The sequence below is a fragment of the Enhydra lutris genome, unplaced genomic scaffold, assembly GCF_002288905.1.
Source record: "Enhydra lutris kenyoni isolate GAN:26980312 unplaced genomic scaffold, ASM228890v2 scaffoldscaffold72, whole genome shotgun sequence".
Lineage (NCBI taxonomy): Eukaryota > Metazoa > Chordata > Mammalia > Carnivora > Mustelidae > Enhydra > Enhydra lutris.
Genome location: NW_019154156.1, coordinates 4,513,298 through 4,539,949, shown reverse-complemented (window position 1 = coordinate 4,539,949; position 26,652 = coordinate 4,513,298). Strand labels below are relative to the sequence as shown.

The following is a 26,652-nucleotide window of genomic DNA, read 5'->3' as shown; positions in this document are numbered from 1 at the left end:
GATAAAGAACATTTCCATCATTTCAGGAAGTGCTATCGGACAGTCCTGGATTAGATTACGGTAGCAACAATAATATCAAGACAAACATCTATCATATTCTGAAATAGTTTTTTAAAAAAATGATTAAAATCTCTCCCTCTGGAAAGGGAGCATAATGTTTAAAAACAAGCTTTAAGTACAGACAACTGCAGCAACAGACTGAGGATGATGAGTAAAAATTCTGAATACCAACATTTTCTTCAGTTTATCATTTAGTGTCCTTTAAGGGTAAAAGGCTGTACCGGAAGCAAATAATTCTTTGCCTTTAAAATGGAAGAAAATTAATTTTTTCAGGACAGAGTCTGTTCTGATTAAATCATGAGAAGAAAAAAAACCCACCAAGATTTCAAACAGAACAGTTTTATAGGCCCAGTTCATGGAGGGTTCATTTATTACAATAAAATCTTTAGGGAAGTATCCTAGGTCTTTGAGTGAACACAGAGGCCAAGAGCTGTGCTTTCAAAACTGAAAAGCAAGAAGAGTCAGTAACATAATCCTTGAACTGTAATACAATCCTTGAACTTTCTTGAAATGCCTTTCATTTTTAACTTTTGTTTAGGGTTATTTCAAATTTGCTCAATAAAGACCTGCCTCAATAATTAAAACAAAAAAGACAATGTAGCATATATTACTAACATATACATATACATATAGTATGAAACCTAAACAAAGGCATCTTTAGGTTATTGAGAACTCAAACTAAAGAACTACAAACTATTACAAATCTGAGTTAAAACTGTTCCTTTAATAGTTCGAACAAAGCTTCTATGAAATCAGATTAAAATGACTTCCAAGAAAATACTTTGATGTCCACAAAGAGGGTAGCTGTTTACAAAATTCTGCAGCAACAAAATGAAAATCTGGCTTGAACAACCTTTAAAGCCTGCCATTATCTAACAGGCTGTGTATGATACAATACACAGAGAATTAATGACAGATTTAAAGTTTCTACACTGAATATTTTTGCATGGCTATCAAAAGCACAGTATATATATATTTAAGGCAATTTCATTTATTTGCTGATTTAAACTGGAAGGAAAATTCAATGTCAAAGAATGTTTTAAATGGACCTCCCCCCCCTTCCATCCACACCCCAAAAGTTGACTGTTTTATTTAGTGTACATTCTGATTTGCTTCCAAGTGCCTCCTCTCCAGTCCATGCTGAGATGCTTCAAAGATGTGTCGAGATGCATCAAGGAAGAATCCTTCGGAGCTGTTACGATGTACCATGTCAATCTGTAGTATAGAGTCATTATAATGTTAATACGGATATTATCCGTAATTTAAAAACTGAATGAGTGTTAGTTCATGCGTGTTAGCCAACTGTTTGAAATGTTTGTTTTTTTAAGATTTCCAAAAAGGCATCTGTTCAAAAATAATGTAAAAATGAGTATTTGGAAAAAATGAGTTCTTCTCAAACTTTTTATTGATTTTCCAGTCTGTACTCAAAAACTTCTAAGTGAGGGTAAAATTCTGTACTACAGTTGGTCTTAAAATGATCTCTTATGCCAAAATGCTGTTATGTGTAACTGCGCTTATTACCCCTAAATGCGTTATAAAATTTTTTTGTGTTTAGGCTCATCAGAGTATCAACACCTAAACACATCTTGGAATTTCTTATTTCTGCACCTTTATCCTACAAGTTTCTCCGCTCACCCACTTCTGCTTGTTGACCCTTCCACCCAATAATTAATTCAAGGCTAGACTTGGATGAATTTTCGTCTTTCTTGACCCCTTCCCAGATTATCTTCATGAGAACTAATCTTGCTCCACTAGTACTTCCGTATTAAATCATATCTCTATTTTAGGATTCATCACATCCTACCTTATATATTCTGTTTGTATTTCCCTTTATACTCTAAGCTCTTACGGCAGAGTGATGGAACTTATTATTTATTCATCTTATTATTATAATAACTAAGCCAGGACAAGTGTTAATAAGTGTTTGTTTAATTGAGTTGAAGTGTCTCCTTTTTGGGAAAAATCAAAATCACAAACATTAATATGTATTAGTTGGAATTAACATACAAGTCACTGAACAGTCATTTTATGGAAGGATCAGCACTCAGATGCATTCAATCTACATAATAAAAGATGGTCTACAGTTATCTTAAGAAATGTTTAACTTTCCTAATTAATAACACTGCACTAGTGAATGGTAAAATCTAATGTGTTCTAGAAAATATTTGCTTTTGGAATAGCTGCTACCAGATGAAACTAGCAACCTGCAGTATCTCATGCTAAACATTCTTTGGTAGAGCGATCTCTTTAGATCTTAACAAATTTCTTAGGTTTTAAACATAAGGGCCTTTTGCAATTTCTCAAGATTATATTTATTTTACCAACAATTTCAGTCAATTCATCTTTGTACCTTTAAAAGAAACACTCAAGTTATACATCTAAATTTTTGTTTTTATAATGATCTTATTAAAGATAGATAAATTTATATTCAAAAGATTGCCACTTAAACATCCAAGGTTCTTCCTTTTGGTTGGAAGATGAATAGTTTAATTAGATAACATTAAACCCATATTTATTAATTTATTATAAAATTGACACAAGAGTATCTATTACTAATTCTCTTAATATGAAAACTTGTCACACAAAGATCTATTTACTAGGTATTAATTTTAATAGAATAATTTATAATTTAAAAATACCTATAAGCACCAATACGGGAGAATTATTTTAAGGACTCTGAAATGTGTTTCAGTTATTGAGAAAGATAAATGAATGTCTTAAAACAGTATTTCTTACATAATGTTAGTTTTAACTAATAATAGTTAGCTCATCATTATCCAATACAGGTATAACTAGAAATCACAATACTCTAATATTTTTATTCACAGCAGCAGTTAAAATTCAGCTTAAAATGTAAATAGGAAAGAATTATTCTACTTGTCTTCATAGCAGTTGCTAATAAACAAAGGGACATACACAAAGGAAACAGACACAGGGATGTCAATAAGTGAAATGAACAGAGGAGGAAAAAACCAATTTCTAACCAGTTTAGCTCTATCTCTAAAAATGGTGTTAAGTGATATGTGATTGGGGAGGGGGGGTGCGGTCAAATCTTAATATGTTGGTTCTTTTCCTCCTTGCACCACCCCCACCATGGTTTTTCCATCACGATCAGTATAATTTACAGTCTGATTAATTAGCCTCATTCAGAAAACAGTCTTAAGAAAAACAGATCTACCTTTAGCTGGTTTCAGATTTCTGAAAATGTTTTTCAGCATTTCAATTTTTGTTTTTGCAACAAATGTCAATACACAAATTAGAAGAAATATTTCTTAAAAGCAGATAACCTTATAAAAATTTTTTTAAATATACTTACCTTTACTTCCCAAATAAAGTTTATTTTTGAAAATATGTTAAAGCTACTGAGAACAATAGGAGTTAAGAAAGTAAATCAAAATATGTAATAAGAAATGAAAAAAATAAGGAAAAGCAGAAAATATCAGAAAGATGAAATATTCGATATGTTATATACCTGTGATTAAAAAAAAATCTCAACACAAGTTAACCAATTATGCTTCTTTTTCATTTCAAATTATATTTATAAAATGGATTACCTTGGAGTGCTGTTCTTTTAACTTCGTTATTATACCCGGATCATCTTTTTTGCTAGCCATTAGCAGTCTAAACATTTGCTCTCGATACTTGCTCATTATAAGTTCCAAGGCAGACTGATGTTCTTCCAGGGATGTACGTAATTCTATCAGAATCACAAGAACAAGAATATATTTTACTCAAACCTGAGTTAAAGATGTACACAATAGTCTCTTTTCCACTGTATTTACCAAAAAAGCAACTTACAAAGAGGGTGTTTTGAAAACGTGTAAAAATCTTGCCATAAAGCAAGCACACCAAATGGGAGTCCCTTATTAGTTTTTTAAATGACCATTTAAAGCTTAGTTTTAAAGAATCATTTCAACAAATATTTACTGAATAATAATTAAGTACCAGATAATGCTCTATATTAGGAATACACAAAAGACCATGGAGCTCAGAGTCAAGAAGAGAAAGCAAATACATAAATAATTATAATACAATGTGTAAAGTACAGAGTAGAGCTCTACCCAAATATATATAAACAAAGTCTATATGAGCAGAAACTGGTGAGTTTCATATTATTGAGATGAACTTGGATTTCTAAAGATGAAAAATAAAGGGAAGGGCATTCTATGCAGGGAGGCACAAAAGTGGATTTTGTGTTCAGGAACTAGTGCGGGGCAACAAGAACAAAGGTCTCATGGAGAAGAGAGGTATGGGAAGAAGACAGAAAAAGGCCTCGAGTTGATGTTGAAAGCTCTGGATAAGGAAATAAGTTTACAATGAAGGTTCTAAAGCAAAAAAATAACAACCAGATATATCTTTGAAAAATGAATCTGATGCCTGTGTTGTAGATAGACTGAAGGGGGAAAAGAGATTCACATCACAGAGGCCAATCAGGACAGATCAGGCAAGAGACTTTGAACATCAAAGCAAGGGACTGAAGTAGTAGCTCTGCAGAGAAGGAAAGGGAGTTACTTCATAGGTAACAACAATGGCATAAACTGGATATTGAAGCTAAGACTCTAAGATTACTCCACGCAAGGTAGACATTCATATGTAGTAAAGGATAATGACGAATACATTATGATTGGGGCATATGGATCAGAAATGAGAATACCAAAAAGAAAATTTAGTTGGCCATTTCCCCATTTTTGAAAATATGAATTGGTCCCAAGTTAAGAGTCCAGTTGTATATTACAGCTCTTTTAATTTTTTTTAAAGATTTTATTTATTTGACAGACAGAGATCACAAGTAGGCAGAGAGAGAGGGGGAAGCAGGTTCCCCGCTGAGCAGAGAGCCCGATGTAGGGCTGGATCCCAGGACCCTGGGATCATGACCTGAGCTGAAAGCAGAGGCTTTAACCCACTGAGCCACCCAGGCACCCCCTACAGCTCTTTTAATTTTAACTAAATTCAATTTTAACTAAAATCCAATGAACTGTGCCCTTCAAAAGGGTATATTTTATGGTATGTGAAACATCTCAATAACAGTAATAAAAGAACTTGTGCAAAAGAAATGAAAAATTATTTTTTTTAAATAAATGTGAATCTAACTTTCAAGCCCACTCCTTTATTCTCAAAAGCATTCTGATAAGCCCCTTAGCAACGTAATTCACTATAACATTCTTGGTTCTCAACTTTAGTTGTCAAATTCCTTTGTTTTTTAAGATTATGTATCTTACCTTTGTTCTCTTGTTGCAGTTCTCTGATTTGTCTGTTTTCTTGCTGGATTCCCATAACTAATGTGGACCGTGGCCGATGCCTTGCAACTTCATTAAGTTCTTGAATTTCTTCCTGATACTAATGAAAAGATCAGAAAAGAACATGTGGAGAGAAAATATTTGAAAGTATGTATCTCAGATACATATCTGATAAGGGTCTAATATCCAGAATATATAAAGAATTCTTACAACTCTTAGTAACAATAAAAATAATAATTCTAATTTAATAATAATAACATTAAAAAGTAGGCAAATAAGATGAATAAGTTCTGGGGAATCTAATGTACAGCATGGTGACTATAGTTAACAATACTGTATTATACACTCAGAAATCAGTAAGAGTAGATTTTAAATGTTTTCATCACACACGGTAATTATGTGAGGTGACACAGGTGTTAACTAACTTTATTGTGGTACTCATCTTGCAATATACATGTGTATCAAATTATCTTGTATACCTTAAGCTTACACAATGTTATATGTCAATTCTATCTCAACAGAGCTGGAAAAAAGTGGGTAAGGGATCTGACCAGACATTTCTTTAGAGAAAGTCTACAAATGGCCAATAAACACATAAAAAGATGTTTAATATTACTAGTCATTAGGGAAATGCAATTCAATAGAACAGTAAGATACCACTTCACAACTACTAGGATGATCTTAATCAAAAAGTCAAATAACAAGCGTTGGACAGAATGTGGAGTAATTGTACTGTTTAGTGGAATATAAAATGGTGTAGCTGTTTGGAAAAGTCAGGCAGATCTTCAAAAAGTTAAACACAGAGCTATTATATGACCCATTCATTCTACCCCCCAGGTATATACCCAAGATAACCGAAAATATATGTCTACACAGAAACTTATACATTAATATTCATAGGAATATTATTTATAATAGCCCCCCAATAGAAACAATCCATTTATATGAAATGTCCAAAAGAGACAAATCCACAGAGATAGATTAGTGCCAGGGGCTGAGGGAAGGGAGAGCTAGGGAACATCCGTTAATGGAGGCGAGCTTTTGGGGTAATGACACTGTACCAGAATTAGTGAGTATGGTTACACAACCTGTGAACGTACTAAAATCCAATGAACTATGCCCTTCAAAAGGGTTAATTTTATGGGTATTGTGAATTATATCTCATTAACAATAGTAAAAGAACATGTGCAAAAGAATTAAAATTATAAATAAATGTGAGTCTAACTTTAATATTGTTCTACTTCATTTTCAAGGCATTTTGATGTCCCGCTCAGTAATGTATTTATTCATTATAAAATTTCTGGTTCTTTAACTGTTATATTCCTTTGTTTTTACAACTCAATTCAGATATATGTTCCTTGGAATACATGAGTTAAGCTGGACAGTTAGGGAGATATGTAATCTGTTTAGGGCAACAAAACAAGTAAACTTGCTCCATTATTTCTAGTAGCTTGGTTAAAAGCAGTATCCCAGGGTGGCTTCCTTTTACAAAATGGATGAGTTTCAAAAGAAAGGCTATGAATATACATTTCCCCCAACTCATTACCATCAAAATACAAGAAATTGTATAATTCTCTTTGAGTTGAAAATTTTTATCAGAAGGAGCCTTTTAAAATGGTAGCTAAACTCCATGGACCACTGGAAAGTTATTATATACAAGTTATTTAAGAAAGTTCTTACATATATTCTATTGATTTTAAGGATAATAAGTGAAGTCCTTTTCATTTCTTAATTGGTAGCATTAAGTGAAAATGAAGGTAGGAAGTACAAATTCAACAACTGCATATAATGTATAAACCAGATAGAACTTCGTCCAAAAAACAAATAATCAAATATACAATTTTTAGAATATACATACATATATATATAACTTGGACACTGAAAAAATTATAGGGTAATCTACAGTAAAATTAAAACCTACAAGTCAGGCTATTTTATTTTTAAATTTTTTTATTATTTTTTTAAAAGATTTTTTTATTTATTAATTTGACAGAGAGAGATCACAATTAGGCAGAGAGGCAGGCAGCGGGGGGGGGGGGGGGGGGGGGGAAGCAGGCTCCCTGCTGAGTAGAGATCCCGATGTGGGGCTCAATCCCAGGACCCTGGGATCATGACTTGAGCCGAAGGGAGAGGCTTTAACCCACTGAGCCACCCAGGCGCCCCAAAGTCAGGCTACTTTTAAGTTTTATAGAACATTAAGAAAATAACAAAATATTAATTAAGCAGAAGTTTATGATTCAAGCAATGCATAAATGTCTGACTGCTTTTTTCAAAATGGAATCAACAAGAAAGAAAAATCAAACCTGCTTCATCGCTTCTACTCGCTTATTGAGAGCTGTGGTTTGCTCAATCAGAGATTCTGCTGCATCGTCATGATCTCTCAATCTTTCAACAAGAGCTTTGGCATCAGCTAGTGCCTTCTCGATTGTGCAACTCATTTCTAAAGGAAAACCTGTAAAATTAAAATCAAGATTCAAAACGAAGCCAGCATATCATCTTACTATTTTAGTTTCATGTTAACATAGATATGCTTAAGTTACATTTGTTACAGGATTGTTCACTGCACAGAAAAAAACACGTAAGAACACTTGTGGTTTTGCTTCTGTTAGGATGGCCCAAGCTTGAAAGTGAATTATAATACTAAAAAAATTAGAGCATATATAAATGATTTGCAGGCATAATCAGAGCATATTTAGAACTCCCTGAATTTATGGTGGGGGAAAAAAGTACAAACCAAGTGAATATATTTTATATTATACAGAAATTGTGCTCTTCATGGGAGCACTCCCTTATCTTGTTATTTGTCAAAAAGATTACTTTATTAGTTCGTACTCAGGTCCATGTTTATGAGTTGCTAACTATGAGATCTTTCCTAGCCTCTGCTTGGTCAGGTGACCTGAGACACTATTCACAACACATACTTACTGACCATCCACGGTGGTCTGTATGTGTCATACTGTGTCAAAGTGTCCTTCTTTTGGAGGAACTACTTCTTGTATGAACTACTATAATCCTAACTCTTGCGCTTCCTTAGTAAATGGTTAAAAAAAATATGACTTAGAACACCAGCCATTATGGGAAATTTTCAATATGTTAAAAATCAATAAATAATGTGTTTAAGAGAAGCTCAAAAAATTAGGAGGCAAAATATGAAACACTAAATAGTTAGCTTCTTTCTTCACTTAGTATTCAGAGACCTCAAAATAAAATTGTAATTTTAAAATAATCTCTCTCAAAGACTTTAACCTTCTGAATCTTACTATCTTTGAATTTTTCTCTTTATACTAAGTTTTATCTTACCTTCTATATGAGCCATCCTTTCTTCAGAGCTTTCTCAAAAAGTAAAGTTAAATTACTAGTAAATTATTTTACTGAAGTAAAATTACTAGGCCAGAAGCCAAGTCTACAGATGTTAAATTAAACTCTGTGATGGATCCAAGCCAAGGTCTACAATTAAGGATTTCACCAGCTTTAGGAAGACAGAAATTTGCTACAAAATGTAAGATTGTGGGGCGCCTGGGTGGCTCAGTGGGTTAAGCCGCTGCCTTCGGCTCAGGTCATGATCTCAGAGTCCTGGGATCGAGCCCCGCATCGGGCTCTCTGCTCGGCAGGGAGCCTGCTTCCTCCTCTCTCTCTGCCTGCCTCTCTCCCTACTTGTGATCTCTCTGTCAAATAAATAAATAAAATCTTAAAAAAAAAAAAAAAAAAAGTAAGATTGTTAGATTCTACTATACTAGTTCAAACCTGAATAAGAGGATTTAATTAGAATAAGTTAAAATATAAGGCTGCCAACTTAGAAAATATTCAATATATGACATTGCCAGAGAGTTTTAAAAATTAAACAAGCTAGAAATTAATATAATTCTGGCTCTCCAGATAAAACAGCCAAAAGACCTGTCTTCTAAGATCTGAGAGATTTAGAAAAAGGTACTTGAAAAAACCATAAGCAAAGGGGTCATTAAAGTTATAGCTGTTCCATACTGGCTAAAACACAAAAGAACAACTATCCAGTATCTGTCTAAGATGCTGCTCCAAGGAAGACACTGGATTCCAACAATGCCCTGTCCTTTTTCTTAACTTCCAAGGAGAATTACCTAAAATTATAGCTGGATAATAATACAGATTTCTTACTCATATGGGAGCCGCCATATCTCCCATTAGCCCTACTAGTATGACACACCAGATCCTTCAGAGTAAAATTCTGAAGTTATTTAAAGCCCCCTCACCAAAAAGAAACAAAAACAAAAAAACAAAACTGGGAGGGGGAAGTGGGGGCAAACTGACTTGTAATGAATAAATAAAGAAAGAAAGAAAGAAAGAAAGACACATTTGTCTTACAGTAAAGATAACTGGCTGTAACAAATAATGAAAGAAAATAATAAAAAAAATTTGAAAGTCTAGAGAAAACTGTAGAAGTCTTTAAAGACATAAAGTTTATCTTGGCTTAACAGAACAACTCAAGTACTAAGAACCTCTAACAATCCCCGGTCCCAATCTGTAAATAATATTATTGGGACCACTACCTGAAGAATACTTCTTTATGCTCTGTAACACAACATCTACAAATATAATACACAGATCTATTTCCAAATAGAATACATTAAGGCTCCTACATATGATTAGATTATAGGTGATGTAGACATTAAAAAACTATACTGTGCATAATTCGGTAAGCATTATGCATAATTCGGTCTCCTCCATCCCCCACCCGCAAAAAAGAGGGTAGAAGGAAAAAAAAAAAAATTAGCTCCTAGATTCCTCCAGGCAAAAGAATCCAGAGACTGACAGATTAATTTGGAAGAGAGCCCTGAATCTAGATGGATTCTTCTTAGGCAATCCTGATTTTCTTTTTAAAATATGAAAAAGTTATGCTGTGTTCTGGGGATATTAACTTCACAACATGACACCAAAGAGCCACTGCTTATTAAATCCTATGCCTTAATTGAGTAGCTAAGATATCCTTTTTTCCCTCAGAGCAATCACAGACTTCAACTAAATTGGTTAAAGCATCTTCCGAACTTACACTAGGGTCTTTAAACCTAATGTTGCAATATTGCAAAGCCCTATTGCTAAAGGAAACCACTCTACGTTTTCTACTAGTTGAATAATTATGAAATATTGTTACTTTTTGCTTTTCATATTACCATCCACTAGGGACACTCTTACTCCAACAACCAACCTACTGAACGAAATCTCATGATTGTGTTTCCATTCCGTAAATCAAAAACTGTCCAACCCCCAAGCAAAACTTTTCATCCTCTAGGGATAAATCTTGACTTTACTTGCTTGTTAATAGGTTTCACAGTAAGCACAAAAAGTGACAATACCAGAGATGATATACAACAGGTACTGCAGTCACTCTGATAAAACTAATTTTGTTACTGGAAGCCAAACTGATCCAATGAGTTAACTGTGGTTGTCGAAGATAGAGCAACTTGCTTAAAAAAAAAAAAAAAAAAAGAAAAGAAAAAGTAAATGTATATACTAAGAGCTGGATCATTTTTGGGATAATTCACTTCTTTGAAATACTGCAAAAAAAAAAAAAGTTCCTCAGATATCCCTTAATAAACAATGAATACAATAACTATTTAATGGCTTGATACTACCTAAAGTAGCAGAGACACACAATAAAAAAAAATACCATACAAGCTAGGATGCTATGTATTAGTATACATAGTATAATTATGGAACTGCCTTATGCTATAAACAGATTTTTTAAAAAAGATTTTATTTATTTATTTGACAGAGAAAGAAACAGCGAGAGATGGAACACAAGCGGGGGGAATAGAAGAGGGAGAAGAAGGTTACCCGTCGAGCAGGAAACCCAGTATGGGGCTCGATCCCAGGACTCTGGGATCATGATCTGAGCTGAAGGCAGACGCTTCACGACTCAGCCACCCAGGCGCCCTATGCAAGGGCCTCATATATAACAGTAAAATCATAAATCTATGGAGAAGTTCAAAGATCCCATCACAGACACACAAATCTGGCTTGATAGGGGCGCCTGGGTGGCTCAGTGGGTTAAGCCGCTGCCTTCGGCTCAGGTCATGATCTCAGGGTCCTGGGATCGAGTCCCGCATCGGGCTCTCTGCTCAGCGGAGAGCCTGCTTCCTCCTCTCTCTCTCTCTCTCTCTCTGCCTGCCTCTCTGCCTACTTGTGATCTCTCTCTGTGAAATAAATAAATAAAAAATCTTTAAAAAAAAAAAACAAAAAACCCCACAAATCTGGCTTGATAAATTCCAAAAAGAAACATGGGATGATCAAGTTGTAAAATCATGAGGATAAGAGCTGCCACAATCAGAATGGTGATTTGATAGCACCAGATTAAACTTCAAATGGACACTAGAAACTCCAGGAAACATTTCATTCCAGTAGGAAAAAAAAACTGGCCACAATATTAGGAACACTGATGGGAAAATTTCTTGGACAGCAGGGGATATGACCAGTGCATGCTTTATTTGTAAATAATCTGGAAAAATTTAAAAGATGAAGTGAGGACTAGAACCATTCCTAAAGGATTTTTTTTAACATCTCTCAGTGGATTTTATAGAGCTGTCTCTCTATGCTCTAGGAATATGTAACATTCTTTAATATACTAGTATGTTTCTGTTATGGACAGGTTGAAAAAGTCCCCCATTGAAAAGCCATAATAATTGCAATAATTAATTATAATTACTACTATAGTTTGTATTTCCCACCAACGACATTCTAACTTCTCAATCAAGTACTATGGAAATGTATTTAACTGGCACAGTTATTTATGAATTTAAATTATGCAACACGGTCTGTTCCTCGGAAATCTTCTGTCTTCATCATTCCCAGTCCTCAAACAGGATAAACCCAAGGTCTAACTCACACACAACATTACCAAATTTCTGAAAACTAAACACAAAGAAAAATTCTTAAAAACAGAGACAAACAACACTTATGAAGAACAAACAATTTGAAGGACAGCTAGAAGCCAAACTGATTGAAATTGAAAGTGAAGCAGTTAAAATGCAGAAAGAACAGAAATGTCATCCCAGAATTCTATATCCAGCAAAAATACCCTTTATATATGAAGGTGAAATAAAAATCACTCCCAGAAGAAGAAAAAGAATTCATTTCTAACAGATTTGCTCTAAAGGAATTTCTTCAGAGAGAAGCAAAATGGTATCAGAAGGAAACTTAGAGCATTAGGAATAAAAGAAGAGTAACACAAAGAGGCAAATATCATAAACTATTCTTGAATGCTTTAAAATGTCTGATGTTTGAAAATAACTATAACTGCTGTCTGACAGAATTTTCAGTTTACATATACATAATATATAACCATGACACAAAAGTAGAAGGATAAACGTACTTATACAGTGATAAGGTTTTAACTTGTCACCTGAAACTTTTATATGTCAACTGGAAGTAAAACAATTTTATGTAAGTGTATATATATATATACATACATACATATATACACACACACATACATAAATACATAATTCCTAGACAAACTCCTAAAGAACCTGTACAGAGATAATAGCCAAAACCACAATAGATGAATTAAAATAAAAAGTGTTCAATAACACAAAAGAACGAAAAGGAGGAAATAAAGGATCAAAATACTGAACGAACAAATTACAAGATGTTGGACCTAAATCCAAACATATTAATAATTACACTAAATGTAAATGTTCTAAACACACTAACTCAAAGATATATTATCAGAATGAATTAATTAAACAGGACCCAGAGTGGGACTAAGATGGTAGAGTAGGAAGATCTTCAGCTTACCCTGTCCCACAAATACACCAAGAAAATAGTCACATCTGTACAACTAACTGTAAAAATGACCTGAAGACTGGCAGAACACACCTTCACAGTTAATGGCAGAGATGAGGCTATATTAGAAAAGGTAGGAGAGGTAGAGACTCATTGGGAACCAAACCCCTGGTGAGACAAACCACAAATGGGACAGATACCATAAGCATGGAGAATCTAGAGTATCAGACCCCACCTCAGACACTCTAAGCACCTCAGGCCCTGGGGCCCTCAGAAGACAAATCCCCTTAACATCTGGCTATGGAAACTAATGGGGCTTAACTTCTGAAACTCTTAAACAGTGGGGCTTACCTCTGGGGACTTTAAAAATCAGTGGGCTTAACAAAAGAGGTAGGAGGCAATAGGAAACTGAGTCCTTGCCCTTAAAGAGGGCACGGAAGCAGCAGTTTGAAAAGCGCCTAGGGTATATGTGAAGGAGATTTATTTCCTAGTCTCAGAACATATGCTGGAGGAGCAGGGATCTTCAGGAGATTTACCTAAAAGAAAAGTGATGGTGGGAGCCATTTCTCTTCCCCTCCCCTAGCCTAGATAGCTGGACACCTGTAGGAAATAGCACTAATACTTGCTAACACTACATGCCCTGCCCCCACATTCCCCTGCCACCTTCCCGTTCCAACCCACCCACCTTGGTAGGCACCCCTTCAAAGAGGCTCCTTCTCCTCCACATCCTGCAGGCAGCTCTGGCAGGGAATGATGCCATTCCAAAGAAACTCCTCCCTTGAGGAAGGGGCAGCTAATCCTATAAACTAGCTTGCCCACAGTTCCAGGAGCCAAGTCTTTCAGCAGACTGTACAGAAAGAATGCTCTGCCATATGGCATGCCTGCAGCTTCAGCGAGAGGCAGACTGTAGACATCTACTCTGACTGCCAGTTCCGGCCCTCAACAAAAGCCTCTATGGGCTCTGTAGGGAGAAAGCCCTTTCTTTCGATGTACCAACAGAGAGGCTAATTGCAGACGGCAGGCCTGACTGCTGACCCTGCCCACCTCTCAGCCAATCACAATCTCACACAGGCTCCCCAACAACTCAGGGACTAAATACTGTCCAGTGTCTCCACAGTAGGCAAAGCAGGTAAACCTCAACTGGGCTGAAGGCAAACATGGCTCAGCCACAACAGGAGGGCACATATAGCCCACACAGGGGACACTGCTGGAATACCTGACCCTGGTGACCAGGGGACACTGTGCTACAGGGCACTACATAACTCTTCTGCATAAGGTCATGAAGATACTCATTGAACTTGAGAAAAAATTGAATGAACTTAAGAGAACTTCAACAAAGAGGAACTATAAAACAGAACCAGCAAGAAATGAAGAATTCAATAATGGAAACAAAAAACACACTAAAGGAAATCAACAGAGGATTAGAGGAGGCAGAAGAATGGGTTCAGCGATCTGGAAGACAGGGTAATGGAAAACAACCAAGCTGAACATCAAAAAGAAGAAAGAATTAAAAATGAGATTACATTAAGGGAACTCAGTGACACTACTGAGCATAATAACCTCTGCAATATAGAGATCCCAAAAGGAGGGGAAAAAAAGGGACAGAAAACCTATTTGAAGAACTAATAGCTGAACACTTCCCTAATCTAGAGAAGGAAAAGACATCTAGATCCAGGAAGCACTGAGAAGCTCCAACAAGATTAGCTCAAGGAGGTGTACACGAAGACACATAATGATTAAAATGGCTTAAAGTAATGATAGAGAATTTTAAAAGCAGCAAAAGAAAAGAAAGCAATTATATACAAAAGAAACCCTATAAGGCTATCAGCTGATTTTTCAGCAGAAACTTTGCAGACCAGAAGAGAGTGGCATGATATATTCAAAATGCTGAAAGGAGAAACTAGCAAAGTTATCACTGAGACTAGAAAGAAAGATAGTTTCCCAGACAAAAAAAGTTCAAGGAATTCATCACCACTAAACTAGCCTTACAAGGTATGCTAAAGTGAATTCTTTGAGTGGAAAGAAAAGGCCCTTAGGAAAAAAAATTCATGGGTAAAAACAAAACTATAATAAAGGTAGTAGATAAATCATTTATAAAGCAAGTATGGAGGTTAAAACACAACAATAATAATATCAATTATGTCTACAAAAATTTGGGGATACACAAAATAAAAAGATGTAAAATATGACATCATATACATAAAATGTGGAGGGGGAAGTACCAATTTAGTGCTTTTAGAATGTGTTTAAACTTTAAGCAACCATAAACTAAATAATATAGACTGCTATACATATAAGTTATTATATATGAACCTAATGATAACCACAAATCAAAACCTATCAATACACACACACACATACACAAAAGGAGAAAAGAATCCAAGTCTAACACTAAAGAAAGCCATCAAACCACAAGGGATAAGAGCAAGAGATGAAGAAAGAAACAGAGAATAACTATAAAAATAACTAGAAAACAACTAACAAAATGGCAATAAGCAAATACCTATCAGTAACTACTTTAAATATAAATAAACTGCTCCAATAAAAAACATAGGGTAACTCAAAGGTTAAAAAAAAAAAAAAAAACAAGAACCATCTAATAAATTTTTTTTTTTTTTTTTTTTAATTTGACAGACAGATCACAAGCAGGCAGAGAGGCAGGCAGAGAGAGAGAGGAGGAGGAGGCAGGCTCCCCGCCGAGCAGAGAGCCCGATGTGAGGCTCGATCCCAGAACCCTGGGATCATGACCCGAGCCGAAGGCAGAGGCTTTAACCGCTGAGCCACCCAGGCGCCCCAAACAAGACCCATCTAAATACTGCCTATAAGAGACTCACTTCAGACTTAAAGGCTTGTACAGACTGAAAAGGCTGAAAAAACATATACCATGCATATGGAAAAAAAAAAGAAAAAAGCCAGGTTGGCAATACTTTTATCAGATAAAATAGACTTTGTTATTATTTTTTAAAAAGATTTTTAAGTAATCTCTAAACGTGGGGCTTGAATTTACAACCCCAAGATCAAGAGTCTCATGCTCTACCAACTGAGCTAGGCAGGCACCCCAGACAAAACAGATTTTAAAGCACAGACTGTAGCAAGAAACAAAGAAAAGCAAGAATTTCATAACAATAACAGGATCACTCCATCAAGAGGATATAACAAATGTAGATTAACTATGCATCCAACATATCGGCACCCAAATACATAAAGCAATTATTAACAGACATAAAGGGAGAAATGAACAGTAATACAGTAATAGTAGGGGACTTTACCACCACACTTATGTGAGTGGATAGATCATCTAGACAGAAAGTCTACAAGGAAACAAAAGCTTTGCACAACATATTAGACCGGATGAACCTAATAAATATATAGAACACTGGATCTCAAAACAGCAGAACACACATTCATTTCAAGTGCACATGCAACATTCTCCAGTACAGATCACATATCAAGTGGTAAAACAAGTCTCAATAAATTTGAAAGGACTGAAATTATACCATGCATCTTTTCCAAGCACAACAGCGAATGAAACTAGAAAAAATGTGGAAAGAACATAAATACATACAGGTTAAACAACATACTAATAATGAATGTGTCAACCAAGAAATCAAAGAAATAAAAAAAAATACATGGAGACAAATGAAAATGAAAACAGAATGGTTCAAAATATTTGGGATGAAGCAAAAGCAGTTCTAAGAGGGAAATTTATAGTTATACAGGCCCACCTTAAGAAACAAGAAAAATCTCAAATAAACAACCTAACTTTACACCTAAGAGAGTTAGAAAAAGAGCAAAGTCCGAAACTAGCAGAAGGAAATAATAAAGATTAGATCAGAAATAAGTGAAATAAAAGCTAAAAAAAAAAAAAAAAAGAAGAAGAAGAAGATCAAGGAAACCAGGCACTGGTTCGGTGAAAAGAACAATAAAGCTGATAAACCTTTAGCTAGATTGATCAAGAAAAAAAAGGGGAATTACAAACACTAACCAAAGTTAGAGGGTTAATAAGCACAGGAAAAGATACTCAACATGATCAGCTATCAAAACCACAATGAGATGCTTCACACCCACCAGGATAGCTATAACAAGACAGATAATAAGAATCGGTTAGAATGTAGAGAATTTTTTTCTCAATAATTGATAGAACTTCCACACTGAAAATCAACCAGGATACAAAAGACATGAACAACCAACAACGAGGTGGATTAATATCAAAAACAGCAAAACACATTATTTTTAAGTGCAGATAGGTCATCACTAGGATATATCTTATCCTAGATAATAAAACAAACCTTAACAAATTTAAAAGAATTGCAATCATTCAAATTATGTCCTGTGACCATAATGAAGTTAAACTAAAATAGGTAACCGAGAGATAAGAAAATCTCCAAACATCTGGAAATTAAAAAACACAAAAGTAATCCAGAAGTCAAAAAAGAAGTCTTTTTGGAAATCAGAGAATATTTTCATCTAAATAAACATGAAAATACAAGGTATCACAATTCTGTCTTGCATATATAGCAGTACTTTAAAGAAAATTTGTACCATTAATTTCTTTTATTAGAAAATTTAAAAGATCTCAAATCAATCAATTACCTAAACCTCAAACTTATGAAATCAGGAAAAAAGCAAATAAACTCCAAAGTAAACAGAAAGAAGGAAATAATAAAAGAGCAGAAATCAATGAAACTGAGAACAGGAAAGCAACAGAGAACCAATGAAACCAAAACCTAATTCTTTGAAAAAGCAAATGAAGTGGATAAACCTTCAGCAAAACTGATCAAGGGGAAAAAAATAAAAAAGAGAAAATATGTAAAATAACCAATGTCAGGAATGAAAGAAGGGCTATCACTTCAGAATCCTAATTCATTAAAAGAATAAGTGAATACAATAGTAATTTTCATACACATGAACTGGATAATTTATTTATTAAAAAAAAAAAGATTTTATTTATTTGACAGAGATCACAAGCAGGTAGAGAGGCAGGCAGAGAGAGAGAATGGGGAAGTAGGCTCCCCGCCGAGCAGGGAGCCTGATGAGGGGCTCAATCCTAGGACTCTGGGATCATGACCTGAGCTGAAGGCAGAGGTTTTAACCCACTGAGCCACCCAGGCATCCCTGAATTGGATAATTTAGATGAAATGGAGTAATTCTCTAAAAACCACAAACTGCATAGTCACACAAGAGGAAATAGAGAATTATTAATAGTCCCATAACCATTAGGTATAGCAATTATAACTACTAATATCCTAAAACTATTCCATAATAGTCCTAGAACTATTAAAGAAATTAAATTTGTAGTTAAAAATCTTCCACAAAACAGTCTCTATTTGGATGATTTCAATGGCAAATTCTACCGAACATAAAAGAAATAAAACAAATCTTGTACAACCTCTTCGAGAAAATAAAATACTTCCAAACTCATAAAATGATACCAGCATTACTCTAAAACCAAAACCAGACACATTCCAGAGAGACAGAGAACCACAATGCAGTATCTCTCATAAACATAAATGTAAAATATCCTCAAGAAAATATTAGCAACTCAAATTCAGCAACATATAGAAAGAATAATACACCATGACCAAGTAGGGTTTATCCCAGAACTCAAGGCTGTTTCTATATTTAAATATTAATCAATGTAATCCACTATTAAAAAAAAAACAACCTACTTCATCATACTAATTGGTGCTTTTTGGGGGGGGGGAACCCAACTACATCCTTTCATAATAAAAATTCTCTACAAATAGAAGGGGATTGCCTCAAAATAAGAAACAGCATCTTTAATATAGTCAACATCATACTTAAGTGAAAGACTGTATTCAAAAAATGAAATTTTGGGGTATAAAGATAATAAAACATATGTAGGATATGCACACTGATAACTACAAAATGCTAATTAAGGAAACCAAAGAGGATCTAAATAAATGGAGACACACTGTGTTCATAAATTGGAAGACTCAACATAGTACGGATGTCAATCTTCCATAACTCATCTACAGACTTAATGCAACTTCCAATCAAAATCACAGCAGGTCTTGCTGTAGAAATTGACAAGCTAATTCTAATATTTCTATGAAAATACAAAGAGACTAGGATAGCCAAAAGAATTTTGAAATCAAAGTTGGAGAAATCACACCACCAAATTTTAGGACTTACTATAAAGTTACAGCAATCAAGACAGCATGGTATTGACAGAGACAGAAGAGAATAGAGGTCGGAAATAAGTCTAAAGAAACATGGTCAACTGTTTTTTGAAAAAGATGTACAGACACTTCACAGGGGAAAGGACGGTCTTTTTTTTTTTTTAAAGACTTTTTATTTATTCATTTGAGACAGAGAATGAGAGAGAGAGGTAGAGGGAAAGTGAGAAGCAGACTCTTCACTGCGCCAGGACCAGACTCGACTAAGGGCTCAATCCCAGGACCTGTAGATAATGACCTGAGCCCAAGGCAGAAACTTAACCATTTGAGCCACCCAGATGCCCAGGAAAGGAAAGTCTTGTCAACAAATGGCCACATGCCAAAAAATTAACCCCAACATAATTCTTACACTTTATATAAAAATTAACTCAAAGTAGACCATAGACCTAAATGTAAAATGAAAAGCGGAGAAAATCTTTGTGACCTGGGATTAGGCAAAGATATTTTTAGACAGGATATCAGAAGCTTGATTCATAAAAATAAATAAATAAACAAACAAACAAACAAACAAACAAACTAGACTTCATCAAAACTAGAAACTTAAAAAAAACAAACAAACCCAGAAACTTCTGCTCTGGGAAATGCATTTTAAGACAATCTGAAAAGACAAGCTACAGACTGGAAGGCAAAATTTGCAAATCACATATATGACAAAGGGCTTTATCTAGAATACATAAAAAACTCTCAGAACAAACCTTAAGAAAATCATCCAATTTTTAAAATGAGCAAAAGACTTTAACACTTAACTAAAAAGATATAAAGGTGGCAAATAAGCACATGAAAATACGTCAGCATCATTAGCTATTAGAGATATGCAGTTAATGAGATCCACTATTCCCCTAATAAGATGGCTAAAATAAAAAGTACTGACATTTCAAGTGCTGCAAGGATACAGTATGACCGCAACTGCCATACAATGCTGGTGACAATGGAAAATGATATGGGTATTTCAGAAAATGGTTTCGCAGCGTCTTACCAAGTTAAATATCTAGAGCTAGATATGGTCTTTATGACCTCGCAATACTACTTTGGGCATTTACTGTAGAGAAATGAGTGGAAAAGCAAACTGTAGTACAGCAATATATGGAATGTGGTACTGATACAGACAACAATATAGATGAATCTCAAGGGCATTAATGCTGAGTGAAGAAGATAGTTTCAAAATGTTACATATTGTTTCCATTTACCTGGCACTGCCAAAAAGACAAAACTATAATGCACTTCCTGTCCCCAAGGTTTTGCCTTTGTCATTAATTCATCTGGTTGTTATTTGCATGTATGGTATAAGGAAGCTATCTACTTATATTTCCTTTGTCTTATGGGGACAACTAGTTGCCCCGGTCTCATTTATTATATAGTACATTTTTCCAGCACTGAATTTTTTCCTATTGAAATATATTTGACATATAACATTATGTAAGCTTAAGGTGTACAACATATTGATTTGGTATTTATATACTGTAATATGATTGCCATTGTAATGATAATTAGCATCTCTATTATGTCACATTATTTTTTTCTTATGGTTGGAATACCCCCACTCATTTTAATGCCACACGTGTTTTTTCAATAAATGGATGGGTATGTTTTTGAGCACTCTATTCTACCTCTGGGTCTTTTTTATCTATCTCCACATCAATACTATGTTGCCTCAACTGTTATAGTAGTAAAATACACCCTTACTATCTGGCATGGCAAGTAACCCTCTTCTCTTTCAAAATTGTTTACTTATTCTTAGCTTTCTCTTAAACCTAACTCAATCCAAATGTACCTCTGGGGCACCTGGGTGGCTCAGTCGGTTAAGTGCTGGACTCTAGATTTCCCTCCAGGGCACCTGAATGGTAACTCTTGATTTTTGGCTCAGGTCATGATCTCAGGGTTATGAGATTGAGCCCTGCATCAGGCTGGGGTGAAGCCTGCTTAAGAGTCTTTCTCTCCTTCATCCATTGCCCTTCTCCTCCTCTAAGAAAGAATTGGAAAACAACAACAACAACAAAACCAAAACCAAATGGACCTCCAGAGCACTCTAGATCAAACTGCTAGGTATTAATTTTAATTAATTCAAATTGTTGGTAGATTTCTAAACCCAAGGAATACTACCTTATTTTCTTTAGGTCAACAGGACAAGTGTTATTCCCATTTCATCAATAAGGAAATAGACTCTGGGATCCCAAATGTAAGGAGCTGAATGGCAGTACATGCAGCAAGGAAGGAACCACGCTAGTACCAGAAATAGAATTTCTGATCCTGAGTCTAGCACCATACTTGGAAGCCTAGGTGGATCCTCAGGACCATTTACCTGTAGCTATGTAAAAACCATCTGTCTCCCTGGGTGAAAAAACAAATTCCCTGACCTGCTTCACCCTGGGATTTCCGACATATTAGAAACACTGTGTATCAAGCCAGCAATAGAAAATAAAAGGGGGTGTAAATGAAGAAAATATTAAAAAAAAACACCAAATTCCAAATATTTTCCTTTATAATTAATAAAAACCTACCATCCACTTTATTTTTTTTTTTTTAAAGATTTTTATTTATTTATTTGACAGACAGAGATCACAGGCAGGCAGAGAGGCAGGCAGAGAGAGGAAGGCAAGCAGGCTCCCTGCTGAGCAGAGAGCCCGATGTGGGGCTCGATCCCAGGACCCTGGGATCATGACCTGAGCCGAAGGCAGAGGCTTTAACCCGCTGAGCCACCCAGGCGCCCCAACCATCCACTTTAAATAGGCATCACAGTTAATTATAAAATCAATTAATGTTTACTGACAGGTTTTTTGAAGTTAAAATTAACACCCACTTTAAAAAATCTTCTCTAGATTGCATAATGAAATACTGTCAAAATGGACTATATTTAAAATTTGCTTTATAACTATAAAAATATACCTATTCAGAAAAAGGAATTCTAAACATCAGGTAATTGAAAGCATAATTTTGTTAACACTTCAGAAAGTGACACAGAGTTTCTAAGAATCTGCATGCTCATTTCCTGTATATGAAACAACAGAAAAGTTTAAAATATTTTATAACATGCATTTACTTTGCCACCTTTTTTGAAAATCATTGTTTTCTCCCCCTTTTTTGGCTAGTAAGTGGAGTGGGAAGAAGACTGCTTTCCAAACTCATTAACGATTGTTAAATATTTAAAAATAGACTCCAGTAAAAAAGGGGAATATTTTCCATTTATCTGCCTATTTTTACAGTGCTTGTCATAACTGGTCATGGTGCACTCACATTATTTTCTATACGTAGGTCCAAATTATAGGTGAAATTTTTCTAAAGTAGGTTTTCCCCTGCCTGCGCTAGCCATATTCTCGCCCACTTTGCCACCCAAAGATATCGGCAGACTCCTGGCAGAGGATTCAGAACATTCTGCTGCTTATAAAAGAGAAACCACCACCCACTCAAGACAGCAACTGCCAGCTGTTTAGTTTTACATTTTGGTCAACAAAATTTAAAGAAATTCAAGTCACTCTTTTTTCTCTTTTAACCACAAATCTACTATCCCATAGCTGGACATACACAGAAATTATGACTGATGGTTATGACTGGTGACTACTGATACACCATAAATTTGTCTTTAAATATTAACAACCAAGTTTAGTTAAAAAATTTTATTGGACTGTTCAGGCAGGTACTGCAAATATTAATTAGTAGATAATATTAACAGATACATATTGAGGGGCGCCTGGGTGGCTCTGTCAGTTAAGTGTTTGCTTTTGGCTTAGTTTGTGATCTTGGGGTCCTGGGATGGAGCCCCACATTGGGCTCCCTGCTCATTGGGTAGTCTGCTTCTTTACCTCTCTCTCTCTCAGATAAATAAATAAAATTTTTTTAAAGATACATAAGGAAACAGAAAAATAAAAAGGCATAGTTATGGCTTTCTTAGAAACTTTTAATCTAAAGAAATCAAGAATGTATGTAAATTACATATGTAATTAAACATCTTATACAGACAATATATTATTGTATTTGAGAGCGCAGAAAATTTTCACAATCTTTGAAAATGATGGAAACAACATGTTTGGAGCTTTATGAAGAAGCTAAATTTTTAAAGTTGGAAAGACAGAATTTAAAAGGACACAGGAGAATTTTTTTTTTTTTTACCTTAGAATTGTAGCTAAATATAAGTTGCCTATACTTATAGATTCAAACAGATATGACAGGTCAAGGAACTAACCTAATTTAAACCAGTTATTTATAACCTATGGGCCAAGGAGTCATTGGAAGAGTTACATGGATGTACACACACCAAGTATGATCTTTAGTCTAAAATATTTTTCTCACATATATAAATATTTCCCTATTTTTCAAATATAGACAGATACTAGTATAATAAAACATAAAATCATTTAAAAGCAGTTTTTTTCCATTATGCATAATCTCAATTAACAAATACTAAAAATACAATTGTGTTAGGGGTACAGAGTTTCTCATTTTCAAAACAGGTAAGGGGACTTTAGCTAACAAACAATGTTCCTTCTGGCTCTAAAATTCTGTGATTTTAAGAGCACTAAGGACTCCTATTATGAATATTTAGAACTATTGCATTATAAATATGTATACATATTTACAAATGATGCCTATTATGTATATACAAATAATGCCTGCTATGCCCTTAAGCACTGGACTAGCTTTTCTTACAAAGATGAACAAGCCAGGATTCCAGACTTAATCTCAAATTGACACAAGAGACAGACACATGAACAAATAATACAGCCTAATAGATACTGCAGAAGAATCATTTCAAGTGCTCTGGGAGCACCAATGGTATTATTAATATCAGCTGGGTGAGTCTGAGAAGACAAGAATCTATGAATTGGGTCTAGATGGGTGAGGAGTGGGGTAGAGAGAAAGAGTAAGCATTCTAGACAGATGATACAGCACATACAAAGACACAGAGCTGTGAAAGTGCCTGACATGTTTGGGCAGCCAGTTCTGGTATGGTTGCATATTAAGGTATTTGGAGGGAAAGCAAGAACAAACTAAAATATAAAATGAACTGGAACAGATAGTTAAAGGTCCTGAAGCATATCATGCTTACCAATTAAGATTGAATTCCATTAGGCATAGAGTTAGGGGAAAAGTTTAAGGAAAGGAGTGATATAAACAGATTTTAGGATGATATCTCTATGGAAGGATGATGGTGGAGAAACCAGTGTGTGTGTGTGCGGAGGGTGTTGGGCAATTGCAATAATTCTGGTGAAAGAAGGAATAATACAGAGCAGAGCGAGTGGAAATGCAGAATCCAGGATAAAGGTTTCCACTGGGACAGGAGAATAAATACTGGTACCATTATCAGAAATGGGATACGGAAGAAAAGCAGGAAGAAAACCAGGAGAACAGTAGCATTCCCTGGAAGACAGTTCAAGAAAGAGGGAATAGTTCTACCCATGAAATATGCTGCAAAGCTGAAAACTGAAAGGGTCCCTCTTCCCTCCTCTCAATGGTAAGCTCCCAGGTGGGTTTAGGCAGGAAGAAAAGAGAAACGGAAGATGCGTCCAGACAAGGTTAGGGCCAGACTTCAAGAAACTTTCCGCACCTCAGAGATCCGGAAAGAGGAGCTTTACAGCTGGGGCCCGGGAAAAGGAAGTACCGCTCCAAGAAGCGGGAAAGGAGCCCAGGGAAACGGCGGGCGGCCAGTAGTTCCCAGAGATGTGAAGAACGACGGCGGCCCTGGGAAAGGAAACTTCAACTCCCTACGCCCGCTCTTGTCCCTCGATTTATTTCCACTTACTCTGGTCTCAATCCCTCGCAGCCGTCAGTTGTGGCGTTACGACTCAAAGCTTCTGCTAACAGGAACCTACGCACCCAAGGGAAGAGACTCCTCTCGCCTCTTCAGCTTCTTCGGCCAGCAGACGCAGGACCCAGCAGGGACTGTCAGTTGAGGGGCGGCTGCAGGGGTCAGCGGAGCTCAGCCCCATCACTGGAACACCTCCACTGATCGCCTGCGACCAGAGCTCGCAGAGCCCTCAAACCTCGCGAGATTTCCTGCCTCACGTTGCCGGGTTGGGGGGTGGGGCAGAGCCAAGAAATTTATTCGAGGCTTCTCGCAGACATGCGCGAGAGGTGGGGGCGGTTCCCTTCTACGTCCCTCCCCATCAATCTACTCAGGCTTTTGCTTGCCTTCTCGCAAAGTGTCGCGAGTTTTGCCAGGGGAAGCCGACTTGGGTGGAGAGGCGAAGAAGGGGAGGCCGGGTGGGAGGGCGGTGCGCTTAAGGGGCCGTGGCTGGTTTAGCCGGTGCTGTGGTTGGTACTTCGCTGTTGGGAGGCTCTGAGTTCGCCCGGATCAATATTCCCAAAGGGTTATTGGGAAAATTAGCGGGTAGAAAATCTTGGGGTTCGGAGGCATTTTTTTCTTGGCTCCGCCCTCTTCCTGTTCTGAGAGCTGGGCGTCTGGCCCACCGAGGGGGAAGGGCAGCTTGGCGGGGCTGAGGAAGAGGGCTTTGCGCACGCGCGAGTCCGAGTGTGTGTGAGTGTTTGTGTTCACGCGCACGCGCGCGCGCTCCTGCATTTAGGAAGCCTGGGAAGGACCGGTGTGCTAGGAGATGAGCGGGGAAAGCATAGTCCCCAGTCTTTGGTACCAGACACTCCTGACTGTGCGCTGACCCTCCCCACCCAGCCAGCAGCCTTTTCCAGAGAGGCTGTGGTTCATAGCCTCTGTTCGTTTTCACTGCAGGACCAGGCACGAAAGTAAGCGAACCTCGATCCTGAGGTCTTCCCTATCCACTCACCTTGTACTTTCCACCCCCCACCCTCCAGCAGAGTGTGTTTAGGTTTCTCAAAGAGTTTGCATGAAGGGGAAATGCGTTTGAAAGCAGAAGAAAATAGCTAGATCGTAGAAAGTCAGTTCGTTTTAATGAACACTTTTGCTCTGCTTACCATGTGCTTTTTGAATGTGGATTGTCTTTTCACTGTAAGGTTTTCTGAGCGAAGCAAGGGAGTTTTTATAAGAAAAAGTTCAAAAGTTTCTCCTCCCCAGCAGTGTGGATGGTAGCAACTGAGTTTTTCTGTTCTACATGATAAATTACTGTGGTGTTAAAAAAGCTAAAGGGGAGACTGTGTATTTGGGGTCCTTATCCTAATGCGAAGACCCGATGTGCAGTTATCTTGGGACATGTTTATTTGGGGTTTTCCTTTTGCTGTCACTCCTCTTTCCTGTTAATTCTGGCCCACCTCAACCTTACTCAGAAGACTTGAGACTTTGGAGGGAAGTCCATACTGCTGACTTGGGTTAGTTTGAGGGTTTATATGTGATTGATGTCAGTTAGCAAGAATCATCAGAAGTGTATTTTAAGAGTATTTGTCATTTATTATGTTTGGTATTACGTAAGGGAATCAAGTGCAGTTATTTGTAAACATATTTTTTCCTGACAATTTTAAGTTTATTCAAAAAGCAAAAA

General features: G+C 36.2%; 2 protein-coding genes across 7 annotated transcripts in view; one reads left to right on the top strand and one right to left on the bottom strand.

Moving 5' to 3' along the window:
• LOC111159966 (FGFR1 oncogene partner 2) overlaps nt 1-25,242 on the bottom strand; it is a 30,280-nt gene extending 5,038 nt beyond the window's left edge. Inside the window, exons 1-5 of one of the 3 annotated variants that reach the window (XM_022522682.1) lie at nt 24,987-25,242; nt 7,601-7,749; nt 5,280-5,397; nt 3,615-3,757; nt 1,162-1,275 (exon numbers count right to left, since the gene is read on the bottom strand). In XM_022522682.1, the coding sequence (XP_022378390.1) occupies nt 1,162-1,275; nt 3,615-3,757; nt 5,280-5,397; nt 7,601-7,735 (510 nt within the window). In that variant the 5' untranslated portion in view covers nt 7,736-7,749; nt 24,987-25,242. The remainder of the gene's footprint in view (nt 1-1,161; nt 1,276-3,614; nt 3,758-5,279; nt 5,398-7,600; nt 7,750-24,986) is intronic. The other 2 variants (XM_022522683.1, XM_022522684.1) reach the window with 2 other exon arrangements.
• Nucleotides 25,243-25,365: 123 nt separating this feature from the next.
• LOC111159952 (integrator complex subunit 13) overlaps nt 25,366-26,652 on the top strand; it is a 28,712-nt gene continuing 27,425 nt past the window's right edge. Inside the window, exon 1 of one of the 4 annotated variants that reach the window (XM_022522666.1) lies at nt 25,366-25,942. The gene's annotated coding sequence lies outside the window, so the exon portion shown is untranslated. Of the gene's footprint in view, nt 25,943-25,986; nt 26,483-26,652 lie in introns of those variants that run through there. The other 3 variants (XM_022522667.1, XM_022522664.1, XM_022522663.1) reach the window with 3 other exon arrangements.